We start from the raw sequence: 19,164 nt of genomic DNA, 5'->3' as shown, positions 1-19,164 counted from the left end.
ATAATCAAGAAAAAAAAATTCACATACAAATGGAACCTTGAGCAATTCCTAAAACAATGTAATAATCTGATCAAGTCAGATTGCACCATACAAAGTGCTAAATTTACATTTGATATATATCACAGATACGTAATCCAGTCCATCAGCTCTACAAAATATTTCCATATAGAAAAAGGAAATCCTGTTGCTTCAAATGAGAAAGAAAATACCATGAATTTTACATAGTAATATATATTCCACAAGATGAGCTTGTGAATGGTCGATATGCAACTGCGATACATAAAAATGCAAAACAAACTGGCGAATAAAATTGATCTATGAGGCAAATGTTTTTTGTATACAAAATATAATTACTCTGCATAATGAGTCATATGGGGAGGTAATCCACGTCACATTTATGCACTCCAAGTAGCGAGTTATAAAGTACTTGCAGACAGGTGTCCAGCTAGGTTTTCGAAGCTGGATAATTTGTTCAAAATGGGGGAAAAGAAGAAGTATTTAATTCTGATAACTAGTGAATTTGTTACAAATCTAAAATCTCCATTTACATTAAAAATATTCCTAAAACCCAAAACAGTACAAAAAGAATCAACAATTCCAAATTATTAAACAATGTGGGAAAACAAATTGTAAAGATTCCTGTTCCATAAATACTTCATAAAATTCTTCAGAAGCTATTGAGTCTCATGGTTTCACAATGAAAATGCTATGTTCAAAGTAAGTTTTCCAAAGAAAATTGAATAAATAACATACTTACTTGAACGTAGTGTCAACAAAAGAAGCTGAAAGAAAAAGAAATAATTACAAATAGTATTTCTTTTCATCCTGGTGAATTATTGGCTGATTGTCAACAAATGGACATTGTTACGATTCAAACTGATGCTAATACTGGACAAATCAGATTCCAGAATGAAACCTGGCTTGCTGAATCGTGTTTTTTTTGCCATTTGTTTATTGTGGTGGTCAGTCACTGAACATATTCACAAGAAGTTGCTGTATTTGTAACAAGTGAACCAACATCGAATACACACATGAAAGGAAAAATACAAACTATGTTACACTGTCTAAGAACTATTTGTTACAGCCTTATTACAAACTCAGAATAAAAATTCAACCCTTTTACCTCAACAAAACCTTACAGATACTGTAAGATCAGTGAGGGTCATTTGTCTGTGTTTTAAAGGTTCTTATTCAATAGGCATGGCAGTAATTTGTTTCTTTGAGACAAATTTCTATGTTCACTCAAAAATTTATGTGATTTAGTTAATGTCTTTTCCTGAGAGCCTTGAACAAACTGCTAAGCAGCTCAATCATTTTACTTTGATTCCTTGAAGTCATGCCTTCCATGGCTTTCTCCTTCTGCAGTTTCCTTCTATGTAACTCAGGACATATTCTCCATCCATGACTGAACTGGAGACCTGATCCGTACTCTCTGAATGATGCTGCACACCACCCAACTCCATCTGGCTGTTTATCTTTCTGTGATACTAGAAACTGCAGGTTTTTTTCTTCTATCCCTTCTTTATTTCCTAATGCACTGAATTATTGACCGCAACGGTTTAACCATCTCATTAAACATTCAGACATTCCAGTGCCACTCAGAACAGTTATAAAATGAAACTCACCATCGACCTCCCTTAACACTACAAAAGTCAAACTTAATGTTGTAACATCATCAAATTTCCAAAATAATGTGAAAGTGGTCTTCATCACAATAAGACAATTTTAAAACAAGATTGGAAGAATTACAATTTCTCATAACCCACAATAATTTATTCACTTCTCTAAATGTTTTATTTATTACATGGGTGGTATTTAAAAATACTATCCACAACACTGTCCTAATCTTTCTTATATAATTCAAAATTAGCTTTTAAATGTAACTCATCTGGAAAGCACAAAACAGGAACTATGGCAAGTTTTAAAAAGAAGGTAAAGTGAATTAAAAACTATTTGGTTGGAGCTCCGTGAGGAGGTAGTGAATGGATGTGGATGTATGTTTGCTCGCTGAGCTGGAAGGTTTGTTTTCAGACGTTTCGTCACTGTACTAGGTATCATCAGTGAGCCTCAGGTGAAGTGCTGGTGTTTTGTCCCACCATAAGAAACCTAAGAAACATAAATAGAAAGTGGAACAAAACACCAGGGTTTCATTGGAGGCTCACTGATGATATTACCTAGCATGGTGACGAAACGTCTGAAAACAAACCTTCCAGCTCAGCGAGCAAACGTACAACCAGAACCTCAACTTAAACATTACTGAGATAATGAAGTAACGCCATGATTTTGAACCATAACAAGAAATATCCCAGGTCCTTGCTGAATTATTCGTACGCAGGATGACTCACTGGCCCCAGCATAGAGAGCAAAACAAAATAAAGCAAGGTTCTAGCTCCATGATATGCAGCAACCCTTATAGAAAATGTGCGTGAATGTAGTGACTAAATTCAAAACTAATCTACCCTATGATTAAAAGTTTACTATTGCTCACTGTCCAGAAAAAGTATCAAATATTGTCACTTAAGTAGGGTATCTGGAGACTGGTAGAGGACTATAGAGTGCTTCAGAAAACTGGAAAATAATATATTATTAGGCAACTGTAGGTATGATCAGAACAGCAGTGCAAAGTACACAGGCCCTACTCTCCTCCCTGGAACATCTGGATAACATGGATCCCTAGGCGTGGCTCCTAAGTATCAACTATAATTCCATCTTTAACCCATAATTCCAAAAGTAAACTCATTTCTAAACTCTAAGACCTCGGACTCAGCTTCCCCCGTCTGTAACTGGATCCTTAACTTGCTGCCCCACTGACCACAATCAGTAAGAATAGGTGACAACACCTCCCCCACCATAATCCTCAACACTGGTATCCTCCAAGGCTGTATACTCAGTCCCTTACCATAATCCATGTACACTCAACTGTGTGACTCCAACTCCACTTAGAAATTTGTTGACAACACAACCGTTGTCTCCAGCAATGACAAGACATATTACTGGAAAGGGATTGAGTGCTGAGTAGCATGCTGTAAAGACAACAATCTCTCCATTAATGTCAGCAAAACAGAGCTGGCCATTGACTTCAGGAAGTAGAGTGGTGGGTACGCCTGTCTGTATCAATGATGCTGAATGAGTTGGAGATGGTTGACAGCGTCAAGTCTTTGAGAATGATGATCACCATCAATCTGTTCTGGTCCACCCATAAAATATACACCGATAAAATAAATACAACAATGACTCGACTTCCTCAGGAGGCTAAGGAAATTCAGCATATCCATTAGGATTCTTATCAATTTTTACAGATGCACCATTTAAAGCATTCTATCTGGATGCATCACAGCATGGTATGGCAACTGCTCTTCCTAAGATCACAAGAAACTACAGACAGTCATGAACACAGCCCATTCCACCATGCAAACTCACCTTCTATTTATTTACTCCATTTATACTTCCTGCTGCCTGGGGAAAGCAACCAATATAATCAAAGACCCCTCTTTTCCACCCTCTTCTGTTGGGCAGAAGATATAATAGTTTGAATACTTGTATGAATGGATAAAAGAACAGCTTCTTCCTTGCTGTTATCAGATCTTTGAACAGACCTCTCAAATGTCAATTCAGATTTCTCTCTCTGCAACTTCTCTGTGGCTACAGTGCGTTCTGCACTTTATACTACTACCCTCTAAGGCACTATATATGGCAAAATCTGCTTGTATGGCATGCATAATACTTTTTACTGTATCTCAGTACATGTAACGATCAATTATATATCTCCAGGACCAGCTGGAGATATATGGAATTTGAATTACATTAGTTTTGTGATGACATTATCACCATTGTTTAGTTACAAACAAATAACAGTCTTAATTTTACTGTGCATTATTAATCTGTGGTTCTTTACTACTTTTGTCTAAAAGTAAAGGTTGATCAAGTAATATGGACACTAGCTTCTGAGAGTTAATGATCTTAAAATAATGCGAAAGCATGGGACTAACATGTAATTGAAGTTGCAATAACACTGCAGTTAATGACTGGTTGTTTTCTGCATTGTTATCTGATCCAGATCAACAACTCACAAAATACTGCAGTAGATTTTGACTGTGCAATAATGTAGAACAAGTGATAATGGGGGATGTTAATGTGAACATCTGCAAAAGTGTAAAACAGGTTACCATTGTAATAATCCCAACTGATGGCACTACTGCACAGGTCAGATCCTGAAAAGGAAATGCAGCTTGATGGATCTTAGGTTGTTAATCGTTTAATTAGTTAATATGGCAGTTGCTCAATGAAACATATTCACATGAGGTTACAGATATTCTTTGACAACAGAACATAGTTTATCATACAAAAGAAAGCAAGCAAATAAACCAAGCGCTTTTCTCATTCTTTCTCTGGATCTTAACACAATAAAATCTTGTTTCACTCTGTTTCCAGACAGTCAGACTACTAAGACTACTTCCTGATGAAGGGCTCTGGCCCGAAACGTTGAATTTCCTGTTCCTTGGATGCTGCCTAACTTGCTGTGCTTTAACCAGCAACACATTTTCAGACTACTAAGACCCCCTTGGAATCCTAGTAGCACACAAACCCACCAACACTCTCAAACAAAAACTAACAAACTTAAAAGACCCAGTACAACCCATGGTCAAAACCAACATCATCTACAAAATTCCATGCAAGGACTGCCACAAACACTACCTAGGACAAACAGGAAGAAAGTTAGCCACCAGGTACACGAACATCAGCTAGCCACAAAAAGACATGACCCTCTCTCCCCCCTAGCCCTACACATGGATGAAAAAAACCACCAATTCGACTGGGACAACACATCTATCCTGGGACAGGCTAAGCAAAGCCATGCCAGAGAATTCCTAGAGGCCTGATATTCCAACCACAACGCCATAAACAAACACATAGATCTAGATACCATCTATCAATCCCTCAGAAAACGAACAGGAAATGACATCACCACAAACCCCAGGAACTCCATCCCGGACCCAACATATAAACAGAAAGCAGGAGACAACAGCTTCGCTTCACTTGGAGATCGCCACTGATGATGTTACCTTGCCAGGTAATGAAATGTCTGGATATCAAACCTACAGCTCAGCAAGCAAAGCTACACCCTAAATCCAGAGAAACTGTACTCCCATCTTAAATTTTTACTTGACTGATTCCTTCTAGTTTCTTTCTCTTCAAGTACAGAGGCAACATTATGATTCCTGTCAGAGTCTGATGTCATGAATCTTTCACACTTATGATGTGCTAAATTTTTTCCAATTCTAACAACTTGAGGATTTCAATGTCGAGCTCTCCTGGTTTGGATACACTACAGACTAGAAAGAAACCTACTGCAGCGACTGGTTTCTACTGAAAATTAAGGAAAGTAAATAAAACTGGCTTCTGAACTCAATTCTTCATCCTTCTCAACTAAAGCGCTGGTGTTTTCCAAATTGAGTTTAAAACCAGATATATTTGTATCATCGATAGTCACAGGTGAGGTGCCAGAAGACAGGAGGTTGACTAACATGGTGCCACTATTTGAGAAAGGTGTTAAGGACAAGCCAGAAAACTATGAGCCTGATGTCGGTGGTGGGCAAGTTGTTGCAGAGAATCCTGAGGGACAGGACGTACATGTATTTGAAAAGGCAAGGACTGATTAGGAGATAATTAACATGGCTTTGTGTGTGGGAAATCATGTCTCACAAACTTGATTAAGTTTTTTGAAGTAACAAAGATGATTGATGAGGACAGAGTGGTAGACGTGATCTATACAGACTTCAGTAAAGCGTTCAACAAGGTTCCCCATAGGAGACTGATTAGCAAGGTCAGGAATATTCTCATGGAATACAGGGAGAACTAGCCACTTGGATACAGAACTGGTTCAAAGATAGAAGACAGAGGATGATGGTGGAGGGTTGTTTTTCAGATTGAAGGCCCGTCACCAGTGGAGTGCCACAAGGAATGGTGCTAGGTCTACTACTTTTCATCATTTACATATATGATTTGGATGAGAGCATAAGAGATATAGGTAGTAAGTATGCTGATGACACCAAAATTGGAGGTGTAGTGGACAGCGAAGGAGGTTACCTCAGAATACAACAGGATCTTGATCAGTTGGGCCAATGGGCTGAGGAATGGCAGATGGAGTTTAATTTAGATAAATGCGAGGTAATGCATTTTGGGAAAACAAATCTTAGCAGACTTATACACTTAATTGTAAGGTCCTAGGGAGTGTTGCTGAACAAAGAGACTTTGGAGTGCAGGTTCATAGCTCCTTGAAAGTGGAGTCGCAGGTAGATAGGATAGTGAAGAAGGGGTTTGATATGCTTTCCTTTATTGGTCAAGAGTATTGAGTACAGGAGTTGGGAATTCATGTTGCAGCAATACAGGACATTGGTTAGACCACTTTTGGAATATTGTGTTCAATTCCGGTTTCCTTCCTATATTGTGATAGTTGAAAGGGTTCAGAAAAGATTTACAAAGATGTTGTCAGGGTTGGAGAATTTAAGCTTATAGGGAGAGGTTGAATAGACTAGGACTGTTTTCCCTGGAGCATTGGAGGCTTAGGTTGGGATATCTGGTCGGGATGGACAAGTTGGACTGAAGGGTCTGGTTCTGTGCCGTACATCTCTATAACTATGACTGTATATGGCTTAATGCATTTCCACTATCACAAAACCAAAGTATAAACTTATTCAGTTCGCACTCTTGGGGTCCTCCCAAGTTCTTGATGTCAGTCACATACCTTCTTGGAATTGGTTCATTTGGGTCACTGCTCCAAAATGACATGAATTTTGACAGTTTATGAAAAAGAATTCCACAGCATTGATCTACATTTTATGATCTTTTATAAACCAAATTCTGAAATTATATTTTATGCACCTTTTGTCACATCAACCATTTTATATTATGTCACAAAGACAAAATCAATGTACCTCAGTACATCAGAAAACAGCTGTTGAAATAAAATAGGTTTTCTTTTTAAGGAAATTGAACAGTCAAGCCATACCAAAAAGTACTGGAGTTAACTCTAAGCATTTGGTTTTCAGATAAAAGGTCCTCATGGGGGTAAAAGGCTTTTTAAACAAAGGGGAAAAAAAGACAATTTATTTGTATTTCTCTGCTCTTACCAGTGGACGATGAAACAATAAGACAGCCATGGTATTGATTTCGAACAAGATGTTTTGCCATGGCGTCTGAGCCCGTAGAATCAGCTTCAAATGGACAGTGAGTACACACCAGTTTGACATCTCTGCAACAATATGAAGTACATAACTCTTTGAAAACAAATTCTTATTTATATGAAAGAATAATTTGTCAGCTCACAAGACTTGGCAGTCGGGATTACCCGAGGAAATTGCATTTGTATAGGTTCACAACAGCATGGACTGGCTGATATAATACATCATTTCAATGAGTTGGCTTAAATTTCCACTGGGCACCTATTAGCCTGCAATACTCAAGTTAGCAACCCTAAATTTGACAACTTGAGTTTCCAGGTAAAATCAAGTTCTCAGCTTTTGCTGTCATTCTACTCTGACCACATTACAATAGGATAAGCGAATAATAAATATATGAAGGTATAATCTCACAAATTAGAACAGAAGAGCGAACGGAAATAGATGGACAAACAGAAGTCCAAGTAAATGCCTTTGCACAATTCTCAGATTTTTCAAATCCAGAATCATGCTCCAGTAAAGTTATTCCACATGACAATTAACCCATTATGAAACAACTGCACATCACAATTAGTTCTAAGCATCGACAAGGATTGGTGACAGAACTCCACAGAGAAGAGATGTGAACCAAAACGTACTGCTACAACTCTGCAAAGGTTTTAGACTGCGTTTAAAGTACCAGATTTTCTACCTGCCACATAAACACAGAGCTCTGTCTCGCACTCCTTTGGGCAAATGGTCAAACCTTTGTGAAGAACTAACAGAACACCTTTCAGATGTGCTGCAGAGTGGGACTTGGTGGGTAATGACCATCCTTACTGCATGCTTTAGATCTACCAAGTTTAGAAACAAAACATATGTTTTTGTAAAATTCTGCCAAGAAGATTGCAATATTCCATAAATGAATAGAAACAAGCTCATACTACATTGCTGCGCACACCCCCAACCCATCCTATTCAGACCCTGATGTAACCTACGTATATACACAACAACCCCTGGACAATTTCCAGGCTTGGTCAGATAAACGGCAAGTAATATGCCCAAGTAATATGCCCACCATACAAGTATTAGGCAATGGCAACCTCTAACAAGAGAGAATCTAATCATCAATCCTTGACATTCTATGATATCACCATTACTGAATCCTCCACTATCAGCATTCAGGAGGTTACCACTGATCAGAAACTGAAATGGATCAGTCATGTAAATATTGTGGCGACAACAGCAGATGCACTGAATAATTTACTTCTTGTATTTTCAATACTGGTCTACCATTTACAAGACAAGAGTGGTCTGATGGAATACTTCTGACTTGACTGCATAAATGCAGTTCCAACATCTCTCAAGAGTCAAGAAACTTGGCATCATCCAGGTCAAAGCAACCAACTTTACTGCCACCCCCTGTCCACCAGTTTCAACATTCACTCCCTTCACCACTGAGAAACAGTGGCAGCAGTGTGCACTATCACCAAAGCTCCTCCAATGCTAACTTTCAACCCCCCCCCCCCAATAACCTATACCACCTAGAATGATACAGGCAGAAGCATGGGCACACACCACTAAGAGGTTCCCTTGAAAAACACACAATCTTAACTGCATATCATTGCTCCTTCATTGTTACTGGATCAAATTCCTGGGATTTCCTCCCTAACAGTACCGCGGGTGTCCCAACACCCCATGGCTGCAATAGTTCAGGACAGTTAACCACCATCTTCTCCACTGCATTTAGGGACGGGCAATAAACGCTGATCAAGCCTGTGACACCTACATCCTGTGAGCAACCAAAAATAATTCACAGAGGAAATGACAGTGAAATGAGTGAAAACTTCCTGATCTCTGCAACCATTAAAATAAACCTTTCTTAAAGTTGTCAATCTGTTCTTCACTGTGCAAAAGGTAGCATCTGCCCACCGACTACACAATTCAGTTTGAACTTAATTAACTCATTGATATTACCTCATCTGATAGAAAACAAAACCAACTTCACAAAGCTTTATCATTACTTTTCTCATCATTCGTTAGCTCATTGAATTATCTTGAGAATCAGGCTTTACACAACGTTCACATACCAGAAGCAAATTCCCATTTGGGCCAAATGGAGGATTATTGCAACTATTATTTTCTCAGTGACATCTTAAGTTTCAAAATTATATTAATTTTTCCTACCTCAATTTGTTTGAAAATTCTCTGAACATCAAAAATTTCTTCTTACTTGGGACAGTATGAAATCTGCAAAATAGAACATATTAGAAAGATGACATAGGTATATTTCAGAAAATAATCCAATTTGATTTTCTCAATTATACATAACTGAGATAATAAATGATTAAAATGTTAAATCCAAAAGTAAAATCTCATTTATGAACAAAGAAATTAACATGATATATTTATGTTTTCAGTTTGTCAACAGCTGATTCCCAGAAAGTAAAACTCATTGAACAACATTCCCCATTTAAAGTGTTTTTTGTTGGTATTTGATTTCTTGTTTGAGTATAAAATATAGTTAAATCAGCAGGAAAAAACTGGGCTGCCAAAAATTGTGAAAATTAGTAAAAACAATTTGCTTTGGATGTTACATGGGACACAGAAACAAGCGAACCTAAACAGCAGAATAATTAGTGAAATTGATTAACACAATTCGTATCTGGTCAGATTTTTACTTCACATCAATACGGATTTTTATTAGTAATAAAATCACATATATTTATCATTGTGGTTCTGGCTATTTACCTGCACGACAATAACAACTGTTCGAAGTTAAGACAATGGACAATGACAAGCTTCCATCAAGTAAAGTCTTATTTTCTCCTCCCTGGACCCAGCAAAGCAAGTGTCAAGGATGACGAGTAATTAGACAATTTGGCCATGGATAGATACTCGACCTCCTGCTCATTTTCCCATCATTCCAGGCAAGGCGGTCCTTTGCGAACTCTCTCAACTAACACCCTCATCTTACCATCCCCTGGATGACCTGCCTTCGCAACAGACAAGAAAGAAGCTGGTTTCCTGGCTGAATAATGAGGGCAACCATCCAACCAGTTTGGCAGGGGCTCCAATTACCCCAAACTGACCCCTGACTCCTCAATCTCCCCACTCACCCTGTGACAAGCAAAAGAAAATGACCTACCTTCTCACCAGTGAATTACCCAAGGAGTTGACTTTTGACTGATGGTCTCCAGGACTCAGAAGCTGCCAGCCTCCAATTGGTTGGCAGCCTCTGGACAGCCAGGATGCCACTGTCATGTAATAGGCCAAGATACTTGCTGAATCTCACTAACTGGCTCTTAACAAGCTGTGTGGTATGCCAACGGTTAAGTTTGCACAGCATTAGGGGTAGTGAGTTGGTTCACACAATACACACTTGCTTTGTCTCAAAAAAGGTAAAATCACAGCCTGTTGTGTGACTGAAGTTACAGTCAATGTTGACCTCAATCTTAAGAAGACCACTGATGTACCCTAGCCAACCAGGAGTCAAAGACTACCATTTGTTGTGTCATTTGGTCCTCTCATCTTGAAGGCCAAGATCCACACCCTTAATTTTTGATTAAGGAATGAAGCCTAACTGTACCCATGCACCAAATCCATTGCAAGTGCAAGAAAACACTTAACATGTATACTCAGCCTGCAATATATACATACATTCCTTGCACCTGACTTCTGATAAGATGATAAATTATACATGAAGGGAGAAATTTAGCAACTAATGGTGGGTTTTATTTTTCTACACCTCTTCATTTAACTTGCCTATTTTGGAGAGTGGAAACTGATAAAAATTTATTTTAATAACCCCTAAAATGTAACACAGTACTCAATTCTGAATGAAAACATAACCAAAAAGATATCCTACCTCTTCAAGTGAGCCACATAAGATCTGTTGCAGCTACTTCTGAATCGACAATAAGAGCAATGGGCATAAGTAGAAAAGTGATTGGCAAATACTTTAATTTCTGAGTCACACTCAATACATTTGTGAACCCCAGAATCGGCCCTGTAAATAATCAAAATATATCACAGTTAAGAGTGGGAAATTCAAAAGTAGTAATTAAATTCCAGAAGATTCTTTTTGAGAAAGCATTACAACCAAATGTACCTTTCGTTAAACAGTTCAGAATATGATAAATCTTAAAACTGCCACAACGTCATTATTTTGACATTAAAAATCAGTATGCCCACACCTGAATTCTCTATTTAAGTGCCTGGGAATTCTTCATGCCCTGTTCTATCACATGAACAGCAAAAAGGTAGACTGGTGCTCCAGTCAAGAAATTGCACTTCAACCAACACAGTGAAAAACTGATCAATTAGCTATTTATTATTTTTGTTTGCAAGATCTTGACAAATAAGGGAGTCAAAGGGTATTGTGATAAGCAGGGAAACCAGAACTGAAGCCACAGCCATGATAATCAACCCAACTATCACAGGCCTCTGTGGTAAAGATCCACTACCCCCCAAAAACATTCCCCATCTAAAACAAGCAACTCCTTACTCTGAATTGTATCCTGTGGTCCTTAATTCACCCATAAGGGGAAACAACCTCTCCAAATCTACCATGTCAAGCCCCCTAATAATCTAAGCTTCAATAAGGTTGCCTCTCATTCTCCTAAACTTCGATCAGTCGGAACACAACCTATTTAACTTTTCCTCAAAAGACAGTCCTCCCATACCTAGATCAACCTAGTGAACCTTAGAATCATAGAATCCCTACAGTGTGGTAACAGGCCCTTCGGGGCAAAAAGTCTACACCGATCCTCCAAAGAGTAACCTACCCAGACCTATTCCCCTTTCCTATTACTCTACATTTACCCCTGACTAACACACCTAACCCACACATCCCTGAACACTATGGACACTTTAGCATGGCCAATTCACCTAACCTGCACATCTTTGGATTGTGGGAGGAAACCAGAGCACCCAGAGGAAACCCATGCAGACACGAGGAGAATGTGCAAACTCCACACAGACAGTCAACCGAGGCTGAAATTGAACCTGGGTCCCTGGCACTGTGAGGCAGTAGTGCTAACCACTGAGCCACCATGCCCACCCCAAACATTCTCTTGACTGCCTCCAATGCCAGTATATCTTTCCTTTAAAAAAGGTACCAAAACTGCTCACAGTATTCCAGGTATGGTCTGACTAATACAGTTGTATAGTTTTTGCAAGTTCTCCCTGTATCTATACTCCATTCCCTTTAAAATAAAAGCCAACATTCCATTAGCTATGCCTGTTACCCGCTGAAATTGGAGACCAGCTTTTTGAGTTTCATGCATTAGGAACCACGTCACTGTGTTGCAGCTTTCTGAAGTCTTTCTCTATTTGTGTAATAGTCAGCTCTTCTGTTCTTCCTGTCAAAGTGCATAACTTCGCATGTTCCACACATTATATTCTATCTGCCAAGTTTCTGCCCATTCACTTAACACCTACCTCTATGTAGACACCTGATGTTATCCTCACACTTGCCAACCTGCTTTTGTCTTGTGTGCAAACTTGGCAATAGTACTTCAACTTCCAAATCCACATCATTAATGCCTGTTGTAAATAACTGTGGCCCCAGCGATGATCCTTGTGGCACTCCTTTATTACGAGGTTGCCACACTGAAAATGCTCCCTTTATCCAAACTCGCTGTCTTCTATTAATTAGCCAATCGTCTTATTCTTGCTAATATACTATTTCCAACAACACAAGCTCTTAACTTATAATAAGCAGTACCTTATCAATGTCATTTGGCAATCTAACTATATTAAGTCCATTGGTTACCTTTTATTTTCCCAGCTTGTTAATTCCTCAAAGAACTATAATGAACTTGTCAGGCATGATTCGCCCTTCATGAATCCATCCTAACTCTGCTTGGTTATATTATTGCTTCTAAAAGCTTTGATAGCGCATCCTTTAGAGGAGACACAACATTTTCCTAATGACAATTTTTAACATGATTGGCCTATAGTTCCCTTTTTCTTTTCCCTGTCTTCCTCCCTTTATCAACAAGGTGTTTTACTGGCAGTTTTTCAATTGTCTGTGACTTTTCCAGAATTGAAGGATTCTTGGAAGATTATTATCTGTGCACCTGCTATCCTTTTATCCAATTGATTTAGTAATTTTGGAATGCTTTATTATTCTCTAATGTGAAGACTGATGCAGAATATTTGTTCACCTCTCAAAGTACCAAATGGCCTATTCCTTCAGCTTCATACTTATGGATGGAAGTTTGCTCACTGAGCTGGAAGACTCATTTCCAGACATTTTATCACCATACTAGGTTACATCATCAGTGAGTCTCCAGTGAAGCACTGGTGGTATGGCCTGCTTTTTATTTAGGTGTTTAGACTTCATTGGGTTGGAACCTCAATCTGAGCTACAAATCTTCTCAAAACTCATTAACATCATACTTATTATCTTACTCCATGGAAAAGAAAAGCATTACCATATGCCAATGATGCTTTCATTTTTCCTTTCATTACCAAATAGATTTAACTTAAGACATAAAGATGTCAGAAATTCTGGCCTTACTCTCTTAGTAAAAAAATTCACTACAAACATTGAAAGAGATCAAATAGATTGAGGGACGGAGTTAATTCAGGTCTCATATTTTTCAGTAAAATGAATGCAAAGAATGAATATGAATTATTCATTTAACTTTATGCAGCTTTGCTTATGTATTTTTAAGGCACTAAAATAAAGTTAATGTGCAAATAACAGAACATTTACCTGAATAATCGCAGTACCAAATTGGCAGATTTGGTTATTCTTTTATTGGGTAGACTTGGTTTCTTTTCCTCTTGCTTAACGTATGGTGATGGCAGTGAAGTTGTTCCAGTACTAACTTGGTTTATAGTTGGTAACTGCGATTTAGTTATGGATGATGAGCACTGGAGTGCAGTTGCAGTGTTAGTTGAAGGCATGGAAGATGATCCCACCTGATAAGGTGTCATGGAAGCACGAATAGTAACCTGTTATATTAAGAAACATATATTTTAGAAGACTATAGAAAACTCCCTAACCAAGAAACATTTTCAATCCATGCATGTAATTTTTCAAACCATTAGATAACATGATTGGGTCAGATGAAGGGCATACCTTATGAACAAAGGCTGAATATATGCAATGAAATTTAAAAGAATCAAAAGGTGATGTTACAGACCTCGAGGGGACTGGTTAGGGTGGACAACAAGAGGAAGTTTCCTCTTGTGGGGAATCTAAAACTAGGGGATGCAGCTTAAGAACAAGAGACAAACAAAACCAGAAAGTGCTGGAGAAACTCAGCAGGTCTGATAGCATCTGTCGAGAGAAAAACTAAGTTACCATTCTGAGTCTAGTGACCCTTCCTAAGAACTGAAGGCAGCTGGAAAAGAATGGTATTTATGAAGATGGGGTCTGGGGAAATCGAGCAAATCTGATTGATGAAGACAGTACCCAGCAAGAAAGGAGCAAGTGGGAAACAAACAAAGAACTTGTTGATAACAAGCCAGGGAAGAGAAGAAGCTGAATAGATGCTAACAGGGACTATAAGAATTTAAAATGGGTTGGCTATGCTGACAGCAATCCATAGGACAGAACCTGGAGGTGGGTAACTAACATTCAATAACAGAATCTCAGGCATGGAAGGAGACGTTCATGTTCTGAAATTGTTAAACTCAAATGTTGAGTCCTGAAAGTTGTGTAGTGCTTAAGCAGAAGATGAAGTGCTATTCCTCCAGCTTGGCAGGCACTTCGCTGGACCATTGTAGCAGAGCTCAGACAAAACGTCTGGCTAGGAACACAATGAAGTGTTGAACTGGCAAGCAACTGGAAGCTCGGGATCATTTTTATGGATTGAGTGCAGGTCCTCAGTGACGCCGTCACCCAGTTTTCATTTCATCTCCCCAGTGTAGATAGAGCACAGACTGAGCAGAAAATACAACAGATGAGATTGAATCAAGTGCAGGTAAATGGAGTCTTCACTGGGACATTGTGCCTGGGCCTTGGATGATGAGAAAGGATGATATACATAAGCAAGTGTTGTACCTTCTGTGATCGCATGGGAAGGTGTTATGGAGTTAACAGCTGGTGCTTGGAGTGGAGGAGTAAACCAGGATGTCACAGAGGTTCCTGTTGGATGCTGACAAGGATGGGGAAGGGAATGTGTGTATGGTGGTGATATTCTGCTGGAATAATAAAGTCATACAGATGTACATCTCAGAAAGAGACCCTTTTGGACCAACTCGTCCATGCTGACCAGATATCCTAAATTAATCTAGTCCCATTTGCCAGCACTTGACTCATATCCCCTTGAACAATTCCTATTCGTATACCCATCTAAAAGCTTTTTAAATGTTGCACCAGTCTCCACCACTTTCTCTGGCAGCTCATTCTGTACACTCACCACCCTCTGCGTGAAGAAGTTGCCCCTCAGGTCCATTTTAAATCTTCCCCCCTCACCCAAAACCTATTCCCTCCAGTTCTGAACTTCCCCATCTTGTCTATTTACCCTATCCATGCCCCTCATGATTTTATAAACCTCTATAAGGTCACCTCTCAGCCTCTGCCGCTCCAGGGAAAACAGCCCCCGCCTATTCAGCCTTTCCCTACAGCTGAAATCCTCTACCCTGGCAAGATTCTTGCAAATCTTTTCTGAACCCTTTCAAGTTTCACAACGTCCTTCATATGGGAGGAGACCAGAATTGCACACAATATTCCAAAAGCGGCCTAACCAATGTCCTGTATAGCTGCAACATAAAGTGGAGGTAGTCAGAAACGGAGGCTTATAATCAAAGACTGGTGGGATGAAATGGGAACCCTATTGTTGTTATGGTAGGGGAGGAAGGAGTGTGAAAACAGAAGCAGGAAATGGCTCACACACGCTGAGGGCACTGTGATCACCATGAGGAATCCTCAATTGAGGAAAAAGATGGGATAGGTCTGAGGCACAGAAGGTGGCAATCAGAACAGATACACATATGGTCATAGAGTCCCATAGCAGAGAGACAGGCCCTTTGGCCCAAACTGGTCCATGCCGACCAAAACGTCCATCCATGCTAACCCGATTTGCCTGCACTTGGCCCATTCCCTTTTAGTCCTTTCCAATCCATGCAATTGTCCAAATGCCTTTTCAAATGTTGTTAATGTACCTGCCTCAACCACTTCCACTAGCAGCTCATTCCACATGCGTGTGTAGAAAAAAAGTTGCCCTTCAGGTTCCCTTTTATTCTTTCCCTACTAACCTTAAACTGATGCCCTCTAGCCCTCATTTCCCCAGCCCTGGGAAGATGACTGAGTGCATTCACGGTATCCATGCCTCTCATGATCTTATCCACTTCCATAAGGTCCCCCCTCAGTCTCCTACACTCTAAACAAAAAAGTCCTAGCTTGTTCAACCTCTCCCTGTAACTCAGACATTTAAGTCCGGGCAACATCCTTGTAAATTTCTTCTGCACTCTTTCCAGTTTAATAATATCCTTCCTATAACAACGTGGCCAAATCAATACTCCAAGTGCAGCCTCACCAAGGTCCGGTGCAACTACAACATACAATGCCCGAAGTGTTCCTTCCCATTTGTCTGGATCAGTTGTTGAAAAATTGATAAAAATTTGATGACAAGTGCCTTCTTGGTAAAACAGAATAGTTTGGCAATAAAGAATTGAACAACTATGAAAAGGACCACAGATACATTGACAAGACCTGATAAGGACAGCATGTTTTCTTCCCTAAACCATAATCATGAACTAGTATGTCAACAAAACGAAATAATTCAGTCTGACAGCTTCATAGTAACTTCCACTGAAATATTATAGAATTAATTGTAGTTATTTTTAAGGAAATATAGGAGATGGGCGGGGCACTATTTCGTTCAGATAATCGATTATCCAGTTAATTGATTAAATGCCTTTCCTCCACTGCTTGGAGTTTTTAAAGTCTGCTCCTGTTCAGGAGACTGCAGCAGCTTACAGCGTGAGGCCCCGCCCCCACACCACTCCCAATACCATCCCCCCGCCCCCATCCAACACTACCCTCCTCCCAATACCACCCCCGCCCCTCACCAGGGCAGTCGGGGTGTACACCAACAGCTGCCTTTGTTGGGTAAGTCTCCAAATAATACACACACACAACATTTTACTGCGACTTTGAGAGAGGTTCCACCTCTGCCCTGTACAGGACAATGTTAGAGAGATTATGTGAGGAAGGGGGGGATTTAGGGTACACCCCTGTGTAGAACTCCAGGGAAAGTGTGGGGGGTGAGAGAGAGTGCGGGAGGTCAGTCATTTAGAGACGGTGCCTATTTAATCACTAAATAAAAGACACGATCACTGTTGGAAACACGTCTTTGATGTAATGTTTCTGTCGGGACTTCGAGATTTCCTTCCGATAATCCGATTTTTCGATAACTGATATTCAGATAATCGAGGTTCCCCTGTAGTACAAATTATTAAACTGCTATGGTTTTTAAGTCAAGGTTACTAGTCCAGTAACAGAAACACAGCATTACCGTACTTGTTGCTTGATCAGGATGGCTATGCAGCATATTATTTTGCCACTAGTGAGCATGTTTATGGGTCAAAAACTACTATGATTGGCTTCCTCTTTTAAAATGTGAAAATATTTTTCTGTCTTTGTGATGTAGTTTAATTGTATTGTCTGTCAGTTGCACCAAAAGTATTGAAAATTACACAAAATAATATGTTTAAAATACTGCGTAGATAATACCATACAAGGACCAAAAATATTTTTCAAACCTAGTTCCTGCCAAAAAAGATTATGAACTGCTGGATAAGTTTCATAAACCACCTGTCAGATGTGCACCACAGCAGCCTGAAGTTGTTACTTTCAATTCTCTTTCTTCTTTCATTTAATGTTCACGTAAAACCCTTCCAAACTGAAAATTGTTTGAGGCAATAAGAAAGAAGTAGACTCTGGGCTACCTCACACCACTCTGGAAGTCAATACACAACTAAAAATGAAAATGCAAGCTGCAGGTGACACATCTTTCACTTTAAATTCCAGAGCTTTTTTGCTTCAATAACAATATATTTGTGGATTAAAACAGTTACAAAGAGATGACAACTATTGTATATCATATAGCATTTAAAATTTATCAACAAACACTATTTTTTTCCTTTGGTCAATCATGTCAGGGGATGAATTAATGAATGGAGTCGCACGATGTTGTAGGTAAAAATATTGCTGGGCAGTGATTTATGCTCTTCAAACATATCATTTAAAATTCAAGCTCCAATTTCTGAAAAGGACAACCTGAGCAAGTTCAGCATTCTCAGATCTTAAGATGCGTTCAGAAGTGCAAAAATTATGGAACTAGATGAGCAGTGTTGTCGAGTTACATCCTACTGAATTTTCCTTCAGGGAGAGAAAAAAAACAAATTGCATTCTGATTCAAAACCCAAGTAGTTATGTGACTGAAGAAATGTGAAAGCTTCACATGCATGTAATGTTATATCAAGGATGTTCAAAGTGACTTCATCAGCAGTCCGCTTTCTGTACCTTTGCAAATTATAAATAAAGTAAGCCTGACAAATTTAAAATCAAATGTTTCTTTGAAACATTTAACATCAAACTAAATAGTAATATTAACAGAAATATTCAACAATCGTTACACTCTGCAGGAACTCTATCTACCTTTGTTCCAGGAGGTAGACCTTCTAGCTGCATAGGTTTCCGAAATGTCCTATGATGTTGAGTTTTATGATCCAGTTTTTCTTTACAGGTCAAGAACTGAAGCTTACACTTGCTGCAACGGTAGACTCCTTTTTTCTGGACAAGAAACAAAAATTTTAAGCAACTTCTTTTTAAATTAGAATATAATGAGGTGAAATTTACATAATTCACAGAGCTAGTTGGTGTAATAAAAACATGAGTACTTAGAAAGGGGAAGGGAGTGGATTATGGCAGGATTGTCTTTCATTTAAAATACTTGCTTTTGAGTTTTACATTCCTTAGTTTGAACAAAACATAATTTGACCTGTACCTCTTAAGTGACATCCTTTCCAGTTCAGGTTTGGG

At 39.0% G+C, this 19,164-nt stretch overlaps 1 protein-coding gene across 4 annotated transcripts in view; it reads right to left on the bottom strand.

The window, feature by feature from the left end:
- The window catches only part of znf280d (zinc finger protein 280D), a 130,621-nt gene that overhangs the window by 18,069 nt on the left and 93,388 nt on the right, over positions 1–19,164 (bottom strand). For all 4 annotated transcript variants that reach the window (XM_060852780.1, XM_060852779.1, XM_060852781.1 and 1 more), the window contains exons 12-17: positions 18,781–18,915; positions 13,882–14,123; positions 11,026–11,166; positions 9,345–9,407; positions 7,131–7,252; positions 758–782 (exon numbers count right to left, since the gene is read on the bottom strand). In XM_060852780.1, coding sequence (XP_060708763.1) covers positions 758–782; positions 7,131–7,252; positions 9,345–9,407; positions 11,026–11,166; positions 13,882–14,123; positions 18,781–18,915 — 728 coding nt within the window. The remainder of the gene's footprint in view (positions 1–757; positions 783–7,130; positions 7,253–9,344; positions 9,408–11,025; positions 11,167–13,881; positions 14,124–18,780; positions 18,916–19,164) is intronic.

Source organism: Hemiscyllium ocellatum, chromosome 39, assembly GCF_020745735.1.
Source record: "Hemiscyllium ocellatum isolate sHemOce1 chromosome 39, sHemOce1.pat.X.cur, whole genome shotgun sequence".
Lineage (NCBI taxonomy): Eukaryota > Metazoa > Chordata > Chondrichthyes > Orectolobiformes > Hemiscylliidae > Hemiscyllium > Hemiscyllium ocellatum.
This window is presented reverse-complemented; position numbering and strand designations above follow the sequence as displayed.